Source organism: Neoarius graeffei, chromosome 10, assembly GCF_027579695.1.
Source record: "Neoarius graeffei isolate fNeoGra1 chromosome 10, fNeoGra1.pri, whole genome shotgun sequence".
NCBI classification, from domain to species: Eukaryota; Metazoa; Chordata; class Actinopteri; order Siluriformes; family Ariidae; genus Neoarius; species Neoarius graeffei.
This window is the reverse complement of record NC_083578.1, coordinates 38,516,660-38,540,214: the sequence shown is the minus strand read 5'-3', so window position 1 is coordinate 38,540,214 and position 23,555 is coordinate 38,516,660. Positions and strand designations below refer to the sequence as shown.

At 41.9% G+C, this 23,555-nt stretch overlaps 3 protein-coding genes across 4 annotated transcripts in view; 1 reads left to right on the top strand and 2 right to left on the bottom strand.

Moving 5' to 3' along the window:
• On the top strand, positions 1 to 22,241 carry srrd (SRR1 domain containing). Its single transcript, XM_060931780.1, has 6 exons — positions 1 to 270; positions 14,808 to 14,848; positions 14,979 to 15,136; positions 15,217 to 15,315; positions 18,324 to 18,475; positions 20,913 to 22,241. The coding sequence occupies exons 1-6, from the start codon at positions 134 to 136 to the stop codon at positions 21,025 to 21,027; spliced, it is 702 nt and encodes a 233-aa protein (XP_060787763.1). The 5' UTR covers positions 1 to 133; the 3' UTR covers positions 21,028 to 22,241.
• LOC132892496 (general transcription factor II-I repeat domain-containing protein 2A-like) lies at positions 3,321 to 5,246 on the bottom strand. Its single transcript, XM_060930786.1, has one exon. The coding sequence runs from the start codon at positions 4,804 to 4,806 to the stop codon at positions 4,051 to 4,053; it is 756 nt and encodes a 251-aa protein (XP_060786769.1). The 5' UTR covers positions 4,807 to 5,246; the 3' UTR covers positions 3,321 to 4,050.
• si:ch211-166a6.5 (clustered mitochondria protein homolog) overlaps positions 21,019 to 23,555 on the bottom strand; it is a 94,509-nt gene continuing 91,972 nt past the window's right edge. For both annotated transcript variants that reach the window (XM_060931778.1, XM_060931779.1), the window contains exon 26: positions 21,019 to 23,506. In XM_060931778.1, the coding sequence (XP_060787761.1) occupies positions 23,095 to 23,506 (412 nt within the window). In that variant the 3' untranslated portion in view covers positions 21,019 to 23,094. The remainder of the gene's footprint in view (positions 23,507 to 23,555) is intronic.

Below are 23,555 nucleotides of genomic sequence, written 5' to 3'. Positions count from 1 at the left end.
CAGGCTAGGAGGTAGAAATGTGCTCTCTCCACCGGGTAGTTCGGCGACATGATTTATAACGTTTTTCAGACTTGCAGGAGAAAATGAAGCGAAATGTTGATGGACAGTCGAGTTTGAGGACTTCCTGACTTTAATGGCTGACAGTGAGTGGCAGTGTGTACGGCGGGGCAGAGGAGGAGCCCGCAAAGGAAAGTTTTCTCAGTCGGAAAAATCACAAGCCCACGAGTCTGTGGACCGGGAGCGGGACAGACACAGAATAACAGAGGCGATGTAAGGAAAGAAAGACCGGTCAAGGTCGCAGTTCAAATTAGTGCTTGCTGAGATTATGTACACGAGGTACATACTAGGAGGGGTGGATGTCGGTAGTGGCGTAACTCTTGCAGTGCTTTTTGTTTGTTTGTTTGTGTGTGTGTGTGTGTGAGTGTGAGAGCGATAAATATGAAATGACAGGAAGTATCTGCTGCACTCGTTGAAGATTGTGTGTGCTCAAGTATATTAGGAGCTCTTTTTAAATGACGAGGAGCCAACAGACAATAACATAACGCAAGGATGTTTACTGCATGTACTATACTTGTAGTTCTGTTTTAACAAATGTTTAAACTTATTTAAGTCAGTGTGAAAAGAGCGAATATTAACTGGATACTTTCTTGTGTATGTACAGTGTCTTACAGAAGTATTCATCCCCCTTGGTGTTTGTCCTGTTTTGTCGCGTTATAAGCTGAAATTAAAATGGATTTTTGAAGGGTTAGTACCATTTGACTTACACAACATGCGTACCACTTCAAGGGTTCATTCATTCATTTATTTATTTATTGACACAAGATGAAAAAAACAGAAATCTGGGGTGTGCATAGGTATCTCATCTCATCTCATCTCTAGCCGCTTTATCCTGTTCTACAGGGTCGCAGGCAAGCTGGAGCCTATCCCAGCTGACTACGGGTGAAAAGCAGGGTACACCCTGGACAAGTCGCCAGGTCATCACAGGGCTGACACATATGGCCCTTTTCCACTACCCTTTTTCAGCTCACTTCAGCCCGACACGGCTCGCGTTTCGACTACCTTAGAGCAGCACGACTCAGCTCGCTTCAGCCCTGCTTAGCACCCAAAACTCGCACGGTTTTGGAGTAGGGCTGAAGCGAGCCAAACCGAGCCGAGTGGGGCTAGGGGCATGAGCAGACACTCCCTTGTGCACTGTTTGGTGAGGAGGAGTGTCCTCACATGCCCCGCGAGCACGCTGGGATCTGTAAACACCGTAAACCCGGAAGAAGAAGAATTACGAATTACGAGAATTTCTGAAGCCTTATGCGACTCGCCTCATCTATACGCTCTTGCCAGTATCTGTTGGCGTTGTCGGTGACAACAAGCCACAGCACCAAGACCACCAACACTAACGACTCCATGTTTATTGTTTACTATCCGGGTCGTGAGACTACCGCTTAAAAGATCACTGATGTCACTGTTTGTGCCGCCTAACGACATCACGTAACGTCCACCCACTTTCGCTAACTCCACCCAATGTGTCCACCCACTTCCAGCCAGCACGGTTCAGCGCGGTTGTAGTCGAAATGCAACTCCAACAGCCCCACTCAGCTCGACTCAGCACGGCTCAGCCCAACTCAGTCGCGTTGGTAGTGGAAAAGCGGCAATAGACACAGACAACCATTCACACCTACGATCAATTTAGAGTCACCAGTTAACCTAACCTGCATGTCTTTGGACTGTGGGGGAAAACGGAGCACCCGGAGGAAACCCACGCAGACACGGGGAGAACATGCAAACTCCACACAGAAAGGCCCTCGCCGGCCACGGGGCTCAAACCCGGACCTTCTTGCTGTGAGGCGACAGCGCTAACCACTACACCACCGTGCCACCCCAATTCACTTCCTAAGTCACATAATCAATTAATTAAAGATCCACCTGTATGCAATCAATGTCACGTGATGTTTGTAGAAATCAACCTGTTCTGGAAGGACCCTGACTCTGCAACACTACTAAGAAAGCAACATGAAAACCAAGGAGCATTCCAAACAGGTCAGACACAAAGTTGTGAAGAAGTATAGATCAGGGTTGGATTATAAAAAAAAAAAATCCCAAACTGTGAATATCCCAAGGAGTACCATTAAATCCATTATAGCAAAATGGAAAGAATATGGCACCACTACAAACCTGATCAGAAGGCGGCCCACCAAAACTCACAGACCGGGCAAGGAGGGCATTAATCAGAGATGCAACAAATGGCCCTTTTCCACTACCCTTTTTCGGCTCACTTCAGCTCGCTTCAGCTCACTTCAGCCCGACACGGCTCGCGTTTCGACTACCTCAGAGCGGCACGACTCAGCTCACTTCAGCCCTGCTTAGCACCCAAAACTCGCACGGTTTTGGAGTGGGACTGAAGCGAGCCAAACCGAGCTGAGTGGGGCTAGGGGCGTGAGGAGACACTCCCCTGTGCACTGATTGGTGAGGAGGAGTGTCCTCACTCGCCCACACACGCCCTGCGAGCACGCTGGGATCTGTAAACACCGTAAACCCGGAAGAAGAATAATTACGAATTACGAGAATTTCTGAAGCCTTATGCGCCTCGCCTCATCTATACGCTCTTGCCAGTATCTGTTTGCGTTGTCGGTGACAACAAGCCACAGCACCAAGACCAGCAACACTAACGACTCCATGTTTATTGTTTATTATCCGCTTTAAAGGTCACTGATGTCACTGTTTGCGCCGCCTAACGACATCACGTGACTTCCACACACTTTCGCTAACTCCACCCAATGTGTCCACCCACTTCCAGCCAGCACGGTTCAGTGCGGTTGTAGTCGAAATGCAACTCCAACAGCCCCGCTCAGCTCGACTCAGCCCAACTCGGCTCAGCCCGACTCAGCCACGTTGGTAGTGGAAAAGCGGCAATAGACACCAAAGAGAACACTGAAGGAGCTGCAAAGATCCACAGTGGTGATGGGAGTATCTGTCTATAGCAGGGGTGTCAGACTCAATTCCACCAGGGGCCAAAATTCAAAGCACACTTTAGGTCGCGGGCCGAACAGGATAAACATTTATTGAACGCACGAAAAATAAGTATGTTCTGAGCAGACAGGAATATTATTTCACAATAAACTTAAACTTTATTCAACTTAAATACTTTGCTCTCGAAATATATCTCGTCAAAATTATAAAAGTTACAACTATGAAAATGCTGCAAAAACATGGAAAAATGAAATCAAAATTGTGCATTTCCACTATTAAAAAATTAAATCAGAATTTCCATTTCCCTCAAAATCACCATTTAGAAAAATAAACTTCAAATATCTTTAAATGTTTCTGCTCTCCATAAATATGTTAAACAATACAAAATCAAAACATGAGCATGGTCCAAAAGCCCCGAAAAATAAATGTGTGCTTTACGTTCACTTTTCAGTTTTAACATTCAGTTGTCAACATTCAGTTGTCTTTGCTCTTATGCTGTTTTGTCAGAGCTGGATACTTGGCATCTCTTCTTGCTAACAATTTCGTTCAGGTTTGGTGTAAGGCTCTGTATTGTGGAGATTCTCAACATGGACTGTAGGTGTTCATCAGTGAGACGACTTCGGTGTGCCGACTTGTTAATTTTCATCACTGAGAACAACTTCTCACAGAGATATGTGCTGCCAAACATGCACAGGGTTCGAGCCACGTGTAGACGGAGCTGAGGCATTGTTTCAGGAATGGAGCGAATAAACTGTACAGGCCCTGCAGTCTCGTATTTAGCCTTTAGTGTCCCATTACACTGCAGCTCTATCAGCTCCATCTGAATCTGTGCAGGTGCAGTTGCCACGTCGACGGCAAATGGGTTGCGAAGTAGCTCGAAGTTGCTTTTTTTGTGCTTCGAAGTCTCGAAAGCGCCACGAGAACTCAGTGCACAGTGCGCTCAGCTTATCAGCAAAGTGCGCATTAGGGAATATCGACGCACCAACTTGGTTCGACAACAGCACTTAGCAACAGGGAAAATGAGGCAAGTTGCACTGCTGCATCTGTGTCTCCCATAAGAGCAGCTTCACTTGAAATGCCTTCACAGCATCATACGTCAATGATAATGCGATCACGTCCCTGGAGCATTAGGTTCAAGTCGTTGAGATGGCCCGTTATGTCAGCTAGAAACACCAACTCGCATTTCCATTTCTCGTCCCACAACACTGTGCAGTCTTTCCCCTTACTGTCCATGAACTGACAAATGTCCTTGTGTAGATCGAAAACTCTTTGGAGAATCTTTCCTCGACTCAGCCAGCGCACCTCTGTATGATAAGGAATGTCGGTAAACGCTGAATCAATTTCTCGCAGGAAAGACTGAAACTGCCGGTGGTTCAAACCTTTAGCTCGAATGAAGTTCACGGTTTGTGTTACAGTGCTCATCACTTCTTCCATTTTTAACACTTTACAACACAGCGTTTCTTGGTGTATGAGGCAGTGATATGCTGTCAACTCACCGGTGCAGTTCTCCTGCATCTTTACTCGCATCCTTCCCACGAGCCCACTTTTTTCACCGCACATTGCCGGTGCTCCATCGGTTGTAAGTCCAACAAGTTTGTCCCAGGGAAGTTTCATGTCGGTTACACTTTCACATACATTTTCAAAAATGTCTTTTCCTGTCGTTGTCCCGTGCATTGATTTAATGTCCAATAATTCCTCTGTAACAGTCAAGTCGGAGTCCATGCCACGGATGAAAATGGCTAGCTGGGCTGTGTCAGTAATGTCAGTACTCTCATCAACAGCAAGAGAATATGCAACGAAGTCTTTGCTCCTTTCAGTCAACTGTGTTCTTAAATCCGTGGCCATCTCTCAAATCCGATCAGCAACTGTATTTCTACTCAGGCTTACATTTGCCAACACCTGCTTTTTGTTTGGACACAAAACGTCACACACCTTCAGCATACAGTTCTTCAGGAACTCTCCCTAAGTAAATGGCCGGCCAGCTTTGGCTATCTCTTCTGCCACGATATAGCTTGCTTTCACAGCAGCTTCATTTTGTGTTTTAGCTCTGGTGAAAAACGTCTGCTGAGATGACAGATTCTTTTTTAGCTCCTCTATTTTCTGTAGCTTCTGGTCAGCATTTAGGTTTTTCAGCTTGTGCTGATGTCTCGTCTCGAAGTGCCTTCTTAGATTAAATTCCTTCAGTACAGCCACATTGGCTCCACAAGTAATGCCGCTTTTCCACTACCAATGCGGCTGAGTTGGGCTGAGCCGTGCCGTGCTGAGTTGGGCTGAGTCAAGCTAAGTGGGGCTGTTGGAGTTGCATTTCGACTACAACCGCGCTGAACCGTGCTGGCTGGAAGTGGGTGGACACATTGGGTGGAGTTAGCAAAAGTGGGTGGACGTCACATGATGTCGTTAGGCGGCGCAAACAGTGACATCAGTGACCTTTTAAGCGGTAGTCTCACAACCCGGATAGTGAACAATAAACATGGAGGACATGGAGTCGTTAGTGTTGCTGGTCTTGGTGCTGTGGCTTGTTGTCACCGACAACCCCAACAGATACTGGCAAGAGCGTATAGATGAGGCGAGGCACATAAGGCTTCAGAAATTCTCGTAATTTGTAATTCTTCTTCCGGGTTTACGGTGTTTACAGATCCCAGTGTGCTCGCGGGGCGTGTGTGGGCATGTGAGGACACTCCTCCTCACCAATCAGTGCACAGGGGAGTGTCTCCTCATGCCCCTAGCCCCACTCGGCTCGGTTTGGCTCGCTTCAGCCCTACTCCAAAACCGTGCGAGTTTTGGGTGCTGAGTAAGGCTGAAGTGAGCTGAGTCGTGCTGTTCTGAGGTAGTCGAAACGCGAGCCGTGTCAGGCTGAAGTGAGCTGAAGTGAGCTGAAAAAGGGTAGTGGAAAAGGGCCATAAGACACACGGGTTTGCCAGCAATGTCAGTAAACATATACTCAGCCTCCCATCTGTTTTGAAAGGCTCTATTTTCTGAATCAACTTTTCGCCATTGTCAAAGGCTAGCTTTACAGACAGTAACCATAGAGACAGTAACAGATGCTTGACTTGAATAACACGGGAATGTTGGTGCGCTGCATTATGGGACATGCAGTTTGTGTGTTATCAGCACATCATATCACCGGGCCATTAATAACGATAATGTAAAATGGTCTCGCGGGCCGGATATAATTGTTTGGCGGGCCTTAAATGGCCCGCGGGCCTTGAGTTTGGCACGTGGTCTATAGGATCACTTTAATCCATACACTCCACAGAGTGGGGCTTTATGGAAGAGTGGCCAGAAAAAAGCCATTGCTTGAAGGGGGAAGGGGGGGAGAAGAAAACACGTTTGGAGTTTGCCCAAGAGCATGTAGCAGACTTCCCAAACACATGGAAGAAGATTCGCTGGTCAGAAGAGACTAAAATTGAACTTTTTGGCCATCTTGGGAAATGCCATGTGTGGCGCAAACCCAACACTTGCATCACCCTGAGAACACCATTCCTACAGTGAAGCATAGTGATGGCAGCATCATGCTGTGGACATGTTTGTCATCTGCAGGGACAGGAAAGCTGGTCAGGATTGAAGGAAAGATGGATGGTACTAAATACAGGGCAATTCTGGAGGAAAACCTGTTTGAGACTGGGATGAAGGTTCCTGTTCCAGCAGGACAATGAATGCTAAAGCTACAGTGGTGCTTGAAAGTTTGTGAACCCTTTAGAATTTTCTATATTTCTGCATAAATATGACCTAAAACAACATCAGATTTTCACACAAGTCCTAAAAGTAGATAAAGAGAATCCAGTTAAACAAATGAGACAAAATATTATACTTGGTCATTTATTTATTGAGGAAAATGAGCCAATATTACATATCTGTGAGTGGCAAAAGTATGTGAACTTCTAGGATTAGCAGTTAATTTGAAGGTGAAATTAGAGTCAGGTGTTTTCAGTCAATGGGATGACCATCAGGTGGGAGTGGGCAACCTGTTTTATTTAAAGAACAGGGATCTATCAAAGTCTGATCTTCACAACACGTTTGTGGAAGTGTATCATGGCACGAACAAAGGAGATTTCTGAGGACCTCAGAAAGAGTGTTGTTGATGCTCATCAGGCTGGAAAAGGTTACAAAACCATCTCTAAAAAGAGTTTGGACTCCACCAATCCACAGTCAGACAGATTGTGTACAAATGGAGAAAATTCAAGACCATTGTTACCCTCCCCAGAAGTGATCGACCAACAAAGATCACTCCAAGAGCAAGGCGTGTAATAGTTGGCGAGGTCACAAAGGACCTCAGGGTAACTTCTAAGCAACTGAAGTGGGCCTCTCACATTGGCTAATGTTCATGAGTCCACCATCAGGAGAACACTGAACAACAATGGTGTGCATGGCAGGGTTGCAAGGAGAAAGCCACTGCTCTCCAAAAAGAACATTGCTGCTCGTCTGCAGTTTGCTAAAGATCACGTGGACAAGCCAGAAGGCTATTGGAAAAATGTTTTGTGGATGGATGAGACCAAAATAGAACTCATCTCATTATCTCTAGCCGCTTTATCCTTCTACAGGGTCGCAGGCAAGCTGGAGCCTATCCCAGCTGACTATGGGCGAAAGGCGGGGTACACCCTGGACAAGTCGCCAGGTCATCACAGGGCTGACACATAGACACAGACAACCATTCACACTCACAATCACACCTACGGTCAATTTAGAGTCACCAGTTAACCTAACCTGCATGTCTTTGGACTGTGGGGGAAACCGGAGCACCCGGAGGAAACCCACGCGGACACGGGGAGAACATGCAAACTCCACACAGAAAGGCCCTCGCCAGCCCCGGGGCTCGAACCCAGGACCTTCTTGCTGTGAGGCGACAGCGCTAACCACTACACCACCGTGCCGCCCCAAAATAGAACTTTTTGATTTAAATGAGAAGCGGTTTGTTTGGAGAAAGGAAAATACTGCATTCCAGCATAAGAACCTCATCCCATCTGTGAAAAATGGTGGTAGTAGTATCATGGTTTAGGCTGGCTTGCCATCATTGATGGAACAATGATTTCTGAATTATACCAGCGAATTCTAAAGGAAAATGTCAGGACATGTCAGTGAACTGAATCTCAAGAGAAGGTGGGTCATGCAGCAAGACAACGACCCTAAGCACACAAGTCGTTCTACCAAAGAATGGTTAAAGAAGAATAAAGTTAATGTTTTGGAATGGCCAAGTCAAAGTCCTGACCTTAATCCAATTGAAATGTTGTGGAAGGACCTGAAGCGAGCAGTTCATGTGAGGAAATCTGCCAACATCCCAGAGTTGAAGCTGTTCTGTACGGAGGAATGGGCTAAAATTCCTCCAAGCCGGTGTGCAGGACTGATCAACAGTTACCGGAAACATTTAGTTGCAGTTATTGCTGCACAAGAGGGTCACACCAGATACTGAAAGCAAAGGTTCACATACTTTTGCCACTCACAGATCTGTAATATTTGGATCAAGTATAATATGTTTGTCTCATTTGTTTAACTGGGTTCTCTTTGTCTACTTATAGGACTTGTGTGAAAATCTGATGATGTTTTAGGTCATATTTATGCAGAAATATAGAAAATTCTAAAGGGTTCACAAACTTTCAAGCACCACTGTACACTGGAATGGTTTAAATGGAAACATTTAAATGTCTTTGAATGGTCTAGTCAAAGCCCAGACCTCAATCCAATTGAGAATCTGTGGCATAACTTGAAGTTTGCTGTACACCAATGCAACCCATCTAATTTGAAGGAGTTGGAGCAGTTTTGCCTTGAGGAATGGGCAAAAATCCCAGTGGCTAGATGTGCTAAGCTAATAGAGACATACCCCAAGAAACTTGCAGCTGTAATTGCAGCAAAAGGTGGCTCTACAAAGTATTGACTTTGGGGGGTGAATACCTATGCTCACTCCAGATTTCTGGGTTGTTTTTTTTTTAAATCATCTTAATTATTGTTTGTCACAGTAAAAAAATTTTTTTTACCCCTTTAAAGTAAAAAAGTAGGCATCCTGTGTAAATCAATTGGTGCCAACAACCCCCCAAGAAAATCCATTTTAATTCCAGCTTGTAATGCGATAAAACAGGACAAACACCAAGGGGAATGAATACTTTTGCAAGATGCTGTATGCACACATGCTATGACTTTCAACAAAGTGACAATGTTTTTTTGTTTTTTTTAATCAAATACTACTACTCATTACACCCACCACTTCTTCTTTATTCTCTGCTTGCTTCATACATACAGTGGTGCTTGAAAGTTTGTGAACCCTTTAGAATTTTCTACATTTCTCCATAAATATGACCTAAAACGTCATCAGATTTTCACACAAGTCCTAAAAGTAGATAAAGAGAACACAGTTAAACAAATGAGACAAAAATATTATACTTGGTCATTTACTTATTGAGGAAAATGATCCAATATTGCATATCTGTGAGTGGCAAAAGTATGTGAACCTTTGATTTCAGTATCTGGTGTGACCCCCTTGTGCAGCAATAACTGCAACTAAACGTTTCCAGTAACTGTTGATCAGTCCTGCACACTGGCCTGGAGGAATTTTAGCCCATTCCTCTGTACAGAACAGCTTCAACTCTGGGATGTTGGTGGGTTTCCTCACATGAACTGCTCGCTTCAGGTCCTTCCACAACATTTCGATTGGATTAAGGTCAGGACTTTGACTTGGCCATTCCAAAACATTAAGTTTATTCTTCTTTAACCATTCTTTGTTAGAACAACTTGTGTGCTTAGGGTCGTTGTCTTGTTGGATGACCCATCTTCTCTTGAGATTCAGTTCATGAACAGATGGCCTGACATTTTCCTTTAGAATTCGCTGGTATAATTCAGAATTCATTGTTCCATCAATGATGGCAAGTCGTCCTGGTCCAGATGCAGCAAAACAGGCCCAAACCATGATACTACCACCACCATGTTTCACAGATGGGATAAGGTTCTTATGCTGGAATGCAGTGTTTTCCTTTCTCCAAACGTAACGCTTCTCATTTAAACCAAAAAGGTCTATTTTGGTCTCCTCCATCCCAAAACATTTTTCCAATAGCCTTCTGGCTTGTCCACATGATCTTTAGCAAACTGCAGACGAGCAGCAATGTTCTTTTTGGAGAGCAGTGGCTTACTCCTTGCAACCCTGCCATGCACACCATTGTTGTTCAGTGTTCTCCTGATGGTGGACTCAGGAACATTAGCATTAGCCAATGTGAGAGAGGCCTTCAGTTGCTTAGAAGTTACCCTGGGGTCGTTTGTGACCTCGCCAACTATTACATGCCTTGCTCTTGGGATGATCTTTGTTGGTCAACCAATCCTGAGGAGGGTAACAATGGTCTTGAATTTCCTCCATTTGTACACCATCTGTCTGACTGTGGATTGGTGGAGTCCAGACTCTTTAGAGATGGTTTTTGTAACCTTTTCCAGCCTGATGAGCATCAACAACACTTTTTCTGAGGTCCTCAGAAATCTCCTTTGTTCGTGCCATGATACACTTCTACAAACATGTGTTGTGAAGATCAGACTTTGATAGATCCCTGTTCTTTAAATAAAACAGGGTGCCCACTCACACCTAATTGTCATCCCATTGATTGAAAACACCTGACTCTAATTTCACCTTCAAATTAACTGCTAATCCTAGAGGTTCACATACTTTTGCCATTCACAGATATGTAATATTGGATCATTTTCCTCAATAAATAAATAACCAAGTATAATATTTTTGTCTCATTTGTTTAACTGGGTTCTCTTTATCTACTGTTAGGACTTGTGTGAAAATCTGATGATGTTTTAGGTCATATTTATGCGGAAATCTAGAAAATTCTAAAGGGTTCACAAACTTTCAAGCACCACTGTATGCTGGACCTCATGTCCACCATCAAGTTATCTGCATGATAGCTTGTGACTAAGGTTGGCTATGCAGGCTGGCCCTTCCCATGACATGCCACTGTACAGGAAGAATCTCTTCCTGATAAACATTACTTACCTACCGAGGCATTACTGTGCACCTTCTACATATTCTACAAGGGTAGCGTTGCCCATCCCAGTGCCTTGGATGCTGTCAACTCCAAACTAGTCACACAGTCACTTTGATGTTCTCATGCATATGCACTTGCACAAAAAGGTATCCAGGTGATATTTGCCACCCTCATTGAATTTATTTGTATTTTGCTTATTGTGGAAATTTTGAGGGGGTTTGGTTCAAGTTTCTGTAATTAACTTATAGAAAAACAAAAATAAATCAAGGTGTAGAAATGGTGCACTAGTATGTGTACTGTCTAAGCAGCAGCATAATTCTGAAATTATACAATATACTTGAAAAAAATTGTGGAGCTATGCAGTTAGTTGTTGAAGCTGTGTGATATTTAGGGGAAAGGGACACATTTGTGCTTGCCATGTTGAAATTATACATTAGTGTACATTTCTGTAAGATCGAGTAATATCCAGTTGACTGCAAACAGTTCTCAATTGGGGAAAGCTCTATTTTACATCTTAATTCTAAATAAGATATTAAAAATGATTGGTGCATCTCAAACAAGTAGAGTATTCTGAAAGTTCGGGGGGGTTATAATTTAATTCAAAAAGATTAACTTTCATATTCTATATTCAATACACGTGAAATTTCAAGACTTTTGTTTTAATTTTGATGATTAGTAAAATTATTATAGCTCATGAAAATCATAAATCCAGTATCTCAAATTATTACAGTATTTCCCAAGATCAATCAAAAAAGGACTTACAATATAGAAATGTCAAACTTCTGATAAGTATGTTAATTTATAACCTCAGTACTTGGTTGGGGCTCCTTTACCATGAATTACTGCATCAGTGCGGCGTGGCATAGCGGCGATCAGCCTGTAGCACTGCTGAGGTGTTATTGAAGCCCAGGTTGCTTTGATGGCGGCCTTCGGCTTGTCTGTATTTTTGGGTCAGGTGTTTCTCATTTTCCTCTTGACAATACTCCATAGATTCTCTGTGAGGTTCAGGTCATGCGAGTTGGCTGGTCAATTAAAGGTCCCATGGCATGGTGGTTTGTTGATGCTTTAAACGGGCTCGTGGAGGCTTCCGGATGTTATATCCGCAGCCTTTCTCGAAATGAACCCTCGGCACGTAAATATAGCCTCCTGGGAGAAAGCCCCATTTCAGCGCTTTTCCCAGTGCATCGTTTTGCTAATGAGAAGCAGAAGGCGGGGAAGGGTAGAGGGTGGGGGCGGGCCATGGGGGGAGGGGCTTGACCAAGCTGCGCGCACACATACTCGCTGCTATCAGCGCCTGTAGCCACGCTGCTAAGACAAAACCCCGTTCTCCCTCGGACTCCTTTCGTAAACTCAACGTGACACAGAGAACAGAGTGTGAGAGTGTTCGGAGTGGTAGTTTACGAACGTATAATACCCTAGGCTTGAACACGCACTCCATAACCAAAGAGGATAGAAGCAGCAACTACAACAACATAGTGCTTATCCAACAGAAGACATGCATTGCGGAGCAATAGTCAAACATAAGCTCATAAGTTACAGTCAATTTCCAGACTAAACTCAGTTTAACAGAGCATGCTGCATGCTCTTTAGTTTTGTAGCGCAGATTACCTGGCTAACTGCAGGAAGCGATTAGCTGCACAGCTAATGTAGCCATTGCTAGGCTAACGCACCGATTTTAAAACACGGCAAAACGACCAGTTATACACTTACTTATTCGATGTTTGTTGCTGATGTGGCAGGGATGCTTGGTACGGACCCAGGCTTCAGTGACAGTTGATGTGCAAAACCTGCCCTGTACTGTCCCAAGTTGTGGAAACATTCCTCAGGAAAATGCTTCCGACAAACATACACCGTCTTAGGTAGACTCGACAGCGTATTATTGAAGTAAATAAAATTAAGCCACTGCGTCTTCAGGGGCTCTCCCGTTGGCGCAATTTCCATGTTTCGCTCGCTTAGGTGATGCCATGTTGTTGTGTCCTCTATGGTCTCCTCACTACAACTGGGCGGGCCAATCCATACAGTGGGTGGGAATCCGGGGGGGGGGCGTGGGGATCATCTCCTTTGCTGACGTAGTAAAGGGAAGAGCTTATCAACGTGCCGTTTTGACGCGCCATTCTCAAATGTTGGGCATAGTTTGGTTTACACATTATGAAATTTCTAGCCACTGGGGTGACCTTAAGAAGGTCAGAGGAACTCATTTTAACGTTAAAAAACCTCAGAAAGTGAAAATTTCATGCCATGGGACCTTTAAGCACAGTAATATCATGGACAGCAAACCATTTTGTAGTAGCTTTTGGTACTGTGGGCAGATGCTAAGTCCTGCTGGAAAAGGAAATTGGCATCTCCATAAAGCTTGTCATCAGATGGAAGCATGAAGTGCTCTAAAATCTCCTGGTTGATGATTGCATTGACTTTGGACTTGATAAGACACAGTGGACCAACACCAGCAGCTGAAATGGCACGCCAAATCATCACAGACTGAGGAAGCTTCACACTGGACTTCAAAACACCTTGGATTCTGTGCCTCTCCACTCTTCCTCCAGACTCTAGGACCTTGATTTCCAAATGAAATGCAAAATTTACTTTCATCTGAAAAGAGAACTTTGGACCACTGAACAACAGTCCAGTTCTTTCTCTCCTTAGCCCATGTAATAGGCTTCTAATGTCTCTGCTTCAGGAGTGGCTTGATATTAGGAATGCAACAGTTGTAGCCCCTTTCCTGAAGATATCTGTGTATGGTGGCTCTTGATGCACTGACACCAGCCTCAGTCCACTCCTTGTGAAGCTCTCCCAAGTTCTTGAATTGGCTTTTCTTGACAATCCTCTCAAGGCTGCAGTCATCCCCGTTGCTTGTGCACCTTTTCCAGCCAGCGTTTTCAGCAATGACCTTTTGTGGCTTACCCTCTTTTTTAAGATGCAGTAGCCTTCGTTTGTCACATGTACACTCAAGCACACTGAAGTTCCTCCTCTGCATTTAACCCATCTGAAGCAATGAGCGCACACACACATACCCAGAGCAGTGAGCAGCTATGCTCCAGTACCTGGGGAGCAGTTAGGGCTTAGGTGCCTTGCTCAAGGGCACTTCAGCCCAACCTCAGGCCATGGCCGCCCCATGTTAACCTAACTGCATGTCTTTGAACTGTGGGGGAAAATGAAGCACCTGGAGGAAACCCACGCAGACATGGGGAGAACATGCCAACTTGCTGTGAGGTGACGGTGCTAACCACTACACCACCATGCTGCCTCTTTGTGGAGGGTGCCAATGATCTGGACATCTGTCAAGTCAGCAGTCTTTCCCATGATTGTGGTTGTGTGTACTGAATTAGACAGAGATACATGGTATTTATACTGTTTTACTCAAACTCGAATTTAAAATATTCTCTCATTTTGAGATCTTTATTTTTTTCACTGTAGGTCATAATTATCAAAATTAAAATAGAAAAAGTGCTTGAAACATTTTAATTTTGTCTGAGTCTAGAATATATTAAATTTTCACTTTCTTAAATAACAATGAAAATACTGAACTTTTTTTCATGATATTCTAATTGTTCGAGATGCACTAGTATCTTAAGGCTCCTCAGCGGATATGCAGACATTAGTAGCAGCTATCAAGACAGTGGGCATTTTATTTTCCTCATCAGAAAGTGAGATGCAAAGTGTTGGATATCCCCCCATTAATATCTTAAATTACATAATTTTACCTATGATGTACAAAAATATCTGCGAAAGCTAGCACTTGCACCTAGTATTGCTATTGTATTTGACTATTTTGTCACCAAGTTATGGAAACTTTTGTAGATAAGACATTGGCGTGTAGGAAAAATCCTCATACTTCTTAAGATTTAGATGTTGGATAAAGTACACTTACTTTTCTCACTCTTGCAGCAATGAGCTGAGGTGTGAAGACTTCTGGCCAGAATGGAAAGGTGACCGAGTTGCACATAGATATTTCATACAAGTCCCAGAGAAACTGTCTACTGCTGTCATATGTTTTCTGTACATTATCAATAAATTTTGACATGTCTTCTATTCTGTTTCACTTATGCTTTGCCTCAGAGATTTTGTCAGGCTGCCTGGCTGAGACTGTAGATAAAACAGTTGAAGGAACTGATTGCTTTATTGAGTGTGTATGTTATGGCCTGGGCAACTTCTCCTCCAGTGTGTCTGCTAGATATCAGCTTGCCATGTTGCTCCTGCTGTTGGATGCATTGCAGGTGAATGTTATCAAGACTGCAAGCTAAATTGTATTTTAAATACATAAAAAGCTTATGGTAATTATTTTTCTGTCTATCAGATTCCTGTGGGCTGGTGTAGCCTGTATGATCCTGTGTTTACAGTGTCAGAATGTGAAACGCTCAGAGAGTTGGGCTTTACTGTGCTAACTGAAAATGAGGTAAATGATCACACATCCAGAATCATAGCTTTTTTTGCACTGGTACCTGTTTAAGATGAGTACTGACCAGACCTAATGCTGCTTTGGGATTAGGCTGGCATTGCTAGCATTGATGCTGATACCATGTCACACATGTAACACCACATACTCAAATACATAGCTGCCTTTTTAAAAACTTTTTAGAAGGGATTTTGTTTTAAAATGGGGGGGACAAATTGGAAAGTTAAGGAAACGCAGGCACTAATTTAATCAGCCAATAAACTGATTAGTCTAAAGGCCAATTTGAAGAAGGAATAGTACTTTTGAAGTATTGTCCAACTCTTCTTCCAAGTTGAGCTTAACAACAGCTAAAACACTGTGTGATGTGTAGATGTCATTTACAGTTAGGTCCATAAATATTTGGACAGAGGCAATATTTTTCTAATTTTGGTTCTGTACATTACCACAATGAATTTTGAACAAAACAATTCAGATGCAGTTGAAGTTCAGACTTTCAGCTTTAATTCAGTGGGTTGAACAAAATGATTGCATAAAAATGTGAGGAACTAAAAGCATTTTTAAACACAATCCCTTCATTTCAGGGGCTCAAAAGTAATTGGACAAATTAAATAATTGTAAATAAAATGTTCATTTCTAATACTTGGTTGAAAACCCTTTGTTGGCAATGACTGCCTGAAGTCTTGAACTCATGGACATCACCAGATGCTGTGTTTCCTCCTTTTTAATGCTCTCCCAGGCCTTTACTGCAGCGGTTTTCAGTTGCTGTTTGTTTGTAGGCCTTTCTGTCTGAAGTTTAGTCTTTAACAAGTGAAATGCATGTTCAATTGGGTTGAGATCAGGTGACTGGCTTGGCCATTCAAGAATATTCCACTTCTTTGCTTTAATAAACTCCTGGGTTGCTTTGGCTTTATGTTTTGGGTCATTGTCCATCTGTATTATGAAACGCGGATTATTATTTGGCTGGATTTGAGCACACAGTATGTCTCTGAATACCTCAGAATTCATCCGGCTGCTTCTGTCCTTTGTCACATCATCAATAAACACTAGTGACCCAGTGCCACTGGCAGCCATGCATGCCCAAGCCATCACACTGCCTCCACCGTGTTTTACAGATGATGTGGTATGCTTTGGATCATGAGCTGTACCACGCCTTCGCCATACTTTTTTCTGTCCATCATTCTGGTAGAGGTTGATCTTGGTTTCATCTGTCCAAAGAATGTTCTTCCAGAACTGTGCTGGCTTTTTTAGATGTTTTTTAGCAAAGTCCAATCTAGCCTTTTAATTCTTGAGGCTTATGAGTGGCTTGCACCATGCAGTGAACCCTCTGTATTTACTTTCATGCAGTCTTCTCTTTATGGTAGATTTGGATATTGATACGCCTACCTCCTGGAGAGTGTTGTTCACTTGGTTGGCTGTTGTGAAGGGGTTTCTCTTCACCATGGAAATTATTCTGCGATCATCCACTACCGTTGTCTTCTGTGAGTGTCCAGGTCTTTTTGCATTGATGAGTTCACCAGTGCTTTCTTTCTTTCTCAGGATGTACCAAACTGTAGATTTTGCCACTGAGCAATTCCAGCGTTATGGACGTGACACTTGAAGTCAAAATGGCAACAAATGACCCAGTGCATGTTTTATTGTCTCCCAGTATTTAAACAGGTGTTGCATATTTTAAGGCTGTACCATACTGGAGAAGTGATAGAACAAGAACAATTCCCATAGTACATCTAGGGCATGCCAGAAAATGCCAATAAAAGATGCGTTATGGATGTGACAGAAAAAGTATCACTTTTCTTGGGTGACTGTACATTTTTATCAAACTCTGTGAAATTGTAAACCTAATGTCGAAATGGAGATATCCATTTGATAGAGGGGTCCAAGGTGAATATTAAAAAATCTTTGTTTAAAATGTTTTGTATTTCATGCAGAGTTTCGGAAGGAAAAGTCAGCGTTATGGATGTGACGAAATTCCGTTATGGATGTGACGCGTCTGAAATAGACATGGCATATGTTTAGAAAATCAGCAATTTAACCACCATAACCCTTTGAAAAACTCTCTAAATATCAGCTAAAACTATCAAAGTTCTTAAATAATATTTAGGATGGCTATTGTTTTGCTGTTTTGTGGATTTTAGCATACATTTCTGTGGCTTGTGGCAATAATATAGAATTGTACATGATCAACGTTGATTTTAGCTTGGGGTTTACATTATAAGAAAGAAAGACTGACAGTGACATATTAGGTTGGCTACAAATTGGTTCAACTTATTCACATCTGTAAAATACAGGCCTAGGTGATATCTCTGAGTGGTTTTGATGTATTACATGTTGCTTTATTTTTGCATGGTGAGGTTGACATTTACATGGAATTGCCCCACTCCTAATATTGTAGCAATTTCTCGGATGGGTTTTTTCTGTTTTTGCAGCTTAAGGATGGCTTATTTCACCTGCATGGAGAGCTCCTTTGACCGCATGTTTTCTTCACAGCAAAATCTTCCAAATGCAAGCACCACACCTCAAATCAACTCCAGGCCTTTTATCTGCTTAATTGAGAATGACATAACGAAGGAATTTCCCCCACCTGCCCATGAAATAGCCTTTGAGTCAATTGTCCAATTACTTTTGGTCCCTTTAAATACAGGGTGGCACATGTTAAGGAGCTGAAATTCCTAAACCCTTCATCCAATTTTAATGTGGATACCCTCAAATGAAAGCTGAAAGTCTGGACTTTATGTCCATGTCCATTATATAACTACAACTTGAATATGTTTCAGTAAACAGGTAAAAAAACAAAATTTGTGTCAGTGTCCAAATATATATGGACCTAACTGTACCTGCCAAAATGAATAGACTAGAGCTTAAAGTGCTATTGGCTTCCATTTGGGCCAGGTCTGGTTTTTAAATGTGCAGTGAAAACATTATTTGCACCAGGTCTAAGCCTTGTCTGGATTTAAAAGTGTACTGTCTCTTACACTGATGTACATTGTTCAAAAGCATGGTTCTTTTGTCAGGAAGGGAAGCGAGCAGCATACCACCCCACCCTCTTCTACTTGATGCATTGCGGAAAAGCTCTGTACAACAATCTGCTCTGGAAGAACTGGAGTCCTCAGATCCTGTCAAATATCATTATTATTGGCAACAGTTTTCTTGGCATTCAGGAGAGGTATGTGGCACACACCCAGCAGCCAAATTCAGAAGACAATGTATAGAAAACCCAGAAACTAATTATTTATTTTGCACTAGCAGCCAGTCAGCAGACAACTCCAACATCTTGGAACATAGATATTGCTTGTAGATTAGCAAAATATCCTATTTTAAGGTATAAGGCGCTTTATCCCCCAAATATATCAGTCACAGAAACATAATGGTAACAAGAAAGATTAAAACGAGTTTAGTTTGATTTATTCATGTGACATGTAAGAGGGCATCAGATTCTTAAACATTACATTCTGACAAAGCCCTTTTAAAGAAGTACTGCACACTTAATGATGCTTGAAAGTTTGTGAACCCTTTATAATTTTCTATATTTCTGCATAAATATGGCCTAAAACATCAGATTTTCACACAAGTCCTAAAAGTAGATAAAGAGAACCCAGTTAAACAAATGAGACCAAAATATTATACTTGGTCATTTATTTATTGAGGAAAATGATCCAATATTACATATCTGTGAGTGGCAAAAGTATGTGAACCTCTAGGATTAGCAGTTAATTTGAAGGTGACATTAGAGTCAGGTGTTTTCAATCAGTGGGATGACAATCAGATGTGAGTGGGCAACCTATTTTATTTAAAGAACAGGGATCTATCAAAGTCTGATCTTCACAACACATGTTGTGAAGTGCATCATGGCACGAACAAAGGAGATTTCTGAGGACCTCAGAAAAACCATTGTTGATGCTCATCAGGCTGGAAAAGGTTACAAAACCATCTCTAAAAAGAGTTTGGACTCCACCAATCCACAGTCAGACAGATTGTGTACAAATGGAAGAAATTCAAGACTATTGTTACCCTCCCCAGGAGTGGTCGACCAACAAAGATCACTCCAAGAGCAAGGCGTGTAATAGTCGGCGAGGTCACAAAGGACCCCAGGGTAACTTCTAAGCAACTGAAGGCCTCTCTCACATTGGCTAATGTTCATGAGTCCACCATCAGGAAAACACTGAACAACAAATGGTGTGCATGGCAGGGTTGCAAGGAGAAAGCCACTGCTCTCCAAAAAGAACACTGCTGCTCGTCTGCAGTTTACTAAAGCTCACATGGACAAGCCAGAAGGCTACTGGAAAAATGTTTTGTGGACGGATGAGACCAAAATAGAACTTTTTGGTTTAAATGAAAAGCATCATATTTAGAGAAAGGAAAACATCGCATTCCAGCATAAGAACCTTATCCCATCTGTGAAACATGGTGGTGGTAGTATCATGGTTTGGGCCTGTTTTGCTGCATCTGGACCAGGATGGCTTGCCATCATTGATGGAACAATGAATTCTGAATTATACCAGCGAATTCGAAAGGAAAATGGCAGGACATCTGTCCATGAACTGAATCTCAAGAGAAGGTGGGTCATGCAGCAAGACAACGACCCTAAGCACACAAGTTGTTCTACCAAAGAATGGTTAAAGAAGAATAAAAGTTAGTGTTTCGGAATGGCCAGGTCAAAGTCCTGACCTTAATCCAATTGAAATGTGGAAGGACCTGAAGCGAGCAGTTCATGTGAGGAAACCCACCAACATCCCAGAGTTGAAGCTGTTCTGTACGGAGGAATGGGCTAAAATTCCTCCAAGCCGGTGTGTAGGACTGATCAACAGTTACCGGAAATGTTTATTTGCAGGTTATTGCTGCACAAGAGGGTCACACCAGATACTGAAAGCAAAGGTTCACATACTTTTGCCACTCAGAGATATGTAATATTGGATCATTTTCCTCAATAAATAAATGGCCAAGGATATTTTGGTCTCATTTGTTTAACTGGGCTCTCTTTATCTACTTTTAGGACTTGTGTGAAAATCTGATATTGTTTTAGGTCATATTTATGCAGAAATATAGAAAATTCTAAAGGGTTCCCAAACTTTCAAGCACCGCTGAAAATTAAATGATGTCACTGGACTGTGATGAAAGGCATCAGTGCTGGTGTTAATATTGACAAAATTACCATTTTTATAAAAAATAAAAAAAGCATTTTAAGGGTTGAAAGTAGCTCAAAACATCATCTATTGGTTAAAATCTTCCTGAACCTTGCAAGGCTGGTGGTGACGTAGACTGGTGTAGACGTCAATCATTTGGTGCTTCTCTACGTCATGAATTTTTATATATATATATATATATATATATATATATATATATATATATATATATATATATAAAATAATAAAAATAAGGGTTAATGCCCTCTAATCAGAGGTGGGCCCACCTCCCCCAGCCCCCACTCCTGACCTGGAGTCTGTAAAACCACACTCATTTTAAAATATGCTGATTCCCCAATTCCTACTTGCCTACTTTTTGTCATTTTTCAGAATTATACAGTGGGTGGAGTTAAGCTCAGGCTGGAGGTAAAGTTAGACTTAATATACTGTTTTAATCAGCATGTTTTGTATGTTTTCTAGGATGCTCCAGAAGGAACTTGAAAGAGACTACAATTATCTTTCAGATGTATCCTTAAAAGTTTTGGGTAGATATGCTAATTTTACCACAGGTATTACAACACAAAAACTGATTTAAACTGTTTATTACGGAAACCATATATAGTCAGCTGAAAATTGGGCAATTTGATACATTTATTAAAGGAAGCAGACTCAAGAACAGTGTTCAATTGCAAATATCATCAGCAATGTGAGAAATGTCCATAAAGAAAAACAGAGTGAAATTGTGGAACTATGGACTTGGTTGTTGCAGTTGTGTAATGTTTTTGTTATAAAATATAAAGTTGCAGCCCTTGACTCTGTTGTGTACAAGGTAATAAATGTGTGTGAGGAGACAAGCCTGCCCTGCTCACAACGTTTCCTAGATGTGTTTAATGACACTGCCTTAATCCGGTTCCCTCCACACAAGCTTCGTAAACTCCCAGAATCAATCTGGGATGAGCCTTCAGAGCCCCAGTATGAGCACTGCCAAGAGCTGGAAATCATTCAGTCAAAGGACCAAAATAAAGATAATACGTGTGCTTAAACACATTAGTGTGTGTGTACGCGTCCATCCCCCACAAAGTTAGTGCTTTTTTGGCTGATTTATACTTCTGCATAGACTCTACCCTGGAAGATGGTGCTGATATACATTTAACAAGTATTCCACGAAACAGAGTCGTACATGAGCTGATAGCTGACAAGGCGCATAGCACCCAGTTGGCTAAAACCATGTACGACGAGATTCAGTGGAATAATTATTTTATTATATCCACATTCACTGGAAAAAAAATAAAAATGCTACGTTTCTCAAAATCCAAATGCGATAAATAAAAACTTTCTACAAAACGTTAGACAAAATCATTTCCGCTTAAACTGGCGAAATGACAGTAGCAATTTGTGAAAAATGCTATAATTCTTGAAAAATTTAAAAGGATACATTCTTACCGTCATACTTTCTTGCCTTTTTTTCGTCCTCGGTTGGTTCAGTAAAATGCTCTGCCATTTTGTTTTTCTCTACCCATGGTATAAGAGCTGATCGCCTAGTTGTAGAGCAGCCAATCAGAGTGCGCAATTGCTCATATCCAGTGAATGTGGATAGAATAGAATAAATATATATGGAAACAAGTGTTTTACTGGGAAATTCACCACTTGTATTTTCCAGATGAGCTACATCCGGGACATGGAGATCCAAAACCGTGACATAAATCTCTAAATGTCATTCGCAAGGAAATCAATGAATTGTTTTGATAAATTTGGGTACTTTGTGTTTGTGAATGTGTCTGTATAATAAAATCACATGTTGGGTTAGAAGATATGAAGTTTATCTTCTTGTGTTGAAAAACTTGCATTTTTCATATGAAATACATTGCAGATCTGAGTGAAATATTTTCCAATATTTCACTCCTATGGCATCACTCCCAGTGTTTTCCTGCTGACTAGATGTGCATTGTCAAAATGGCGAACTGGTTCAAAATTAATAGGTAATTCTTTTGATTAACTTGCATTGTGGGTGTCTCCATATAATATGCAGAATATTACACAGTAGCGCGAAGATATGAAGTTTATCTTCTTGTGTTGAAAATATTTTCACTCATTCACTTCGCTCACTTGTGAATATGTTCACCACTCGAAAATAAACTTCATATCTTCATGCAACCATGTAATATTCTCTATTTATGTGAGCAGCGCGTCTCCTCTAAGAAGCACGGTCACATGAAACACACCAGAATTTACTGATTTTACACATCGAAGAAGAGCAGAAAAAGCAACATGAGTTCCATGTTTCACTGTTTGGAATAATAAACAGGTTGTTTAGAAACAAATGTACTGGGGGCAAAAAGAAACCTTAACCTAAGTGATTTCTCACTGAAAGGATTTCTGAAATATGTTTTAACTAGTGTGTATTCAGCAGTATGAGTGGTGTGAAGCACTTCAGTGCAGCTAGTATATAAACCCACAATTCTATCACTGACAGATGCTTTATTAGAGTTATAGTTTACACTACTGACGCTGTGTGTTTATTGCAAGTCTCTTAGAAGAAAAGAAAGTGTACGATCCTGCAGGATTAAACGTGGCTATGCCATACCCTACAATATAGATTGCAGAAGTATAAATTGGCCTTTTGTTTGTTTGTCTGTCTGCAATCTACGAACTTATAGATGTCTCAATTCTTTGGGGTCTCTTTCTGCACAAGCATTACTTCAACAGTCTTGCATTCTCCATTCATTAAAGCTGGTTCAGCACTGGTTACCGTAATGATCTCTTTTGACTCTGATTGACTCTTTATTGAAAGTACGGAAGATTTACCATCATCAGGTGCAGTTGTTGCACGATCTCCATTTTTTGTGAGAGTCTCAAATTCTCCATTCATTTGGGAATGGTCAGGTCTGTCTTCCAGAGCATCTGTTTTTTCTGGTTGATTCTTGGCATTTCCATCAATCGCCTCTTCACTCTGCTTTTCACTGGATGCACTGGAAACATCATTGACTTCACTGGATGAGTTTGCTTTAGTTTTCTCTGATTCTTCCCAAGCTCTTCTTTCTTTCAGTTTCTCTTTGAATTCCATAATCCTCATGCTGGAATAGTAACAATGAGTTAAGAGTAGCCCAGTCTGGGCTATGTAAC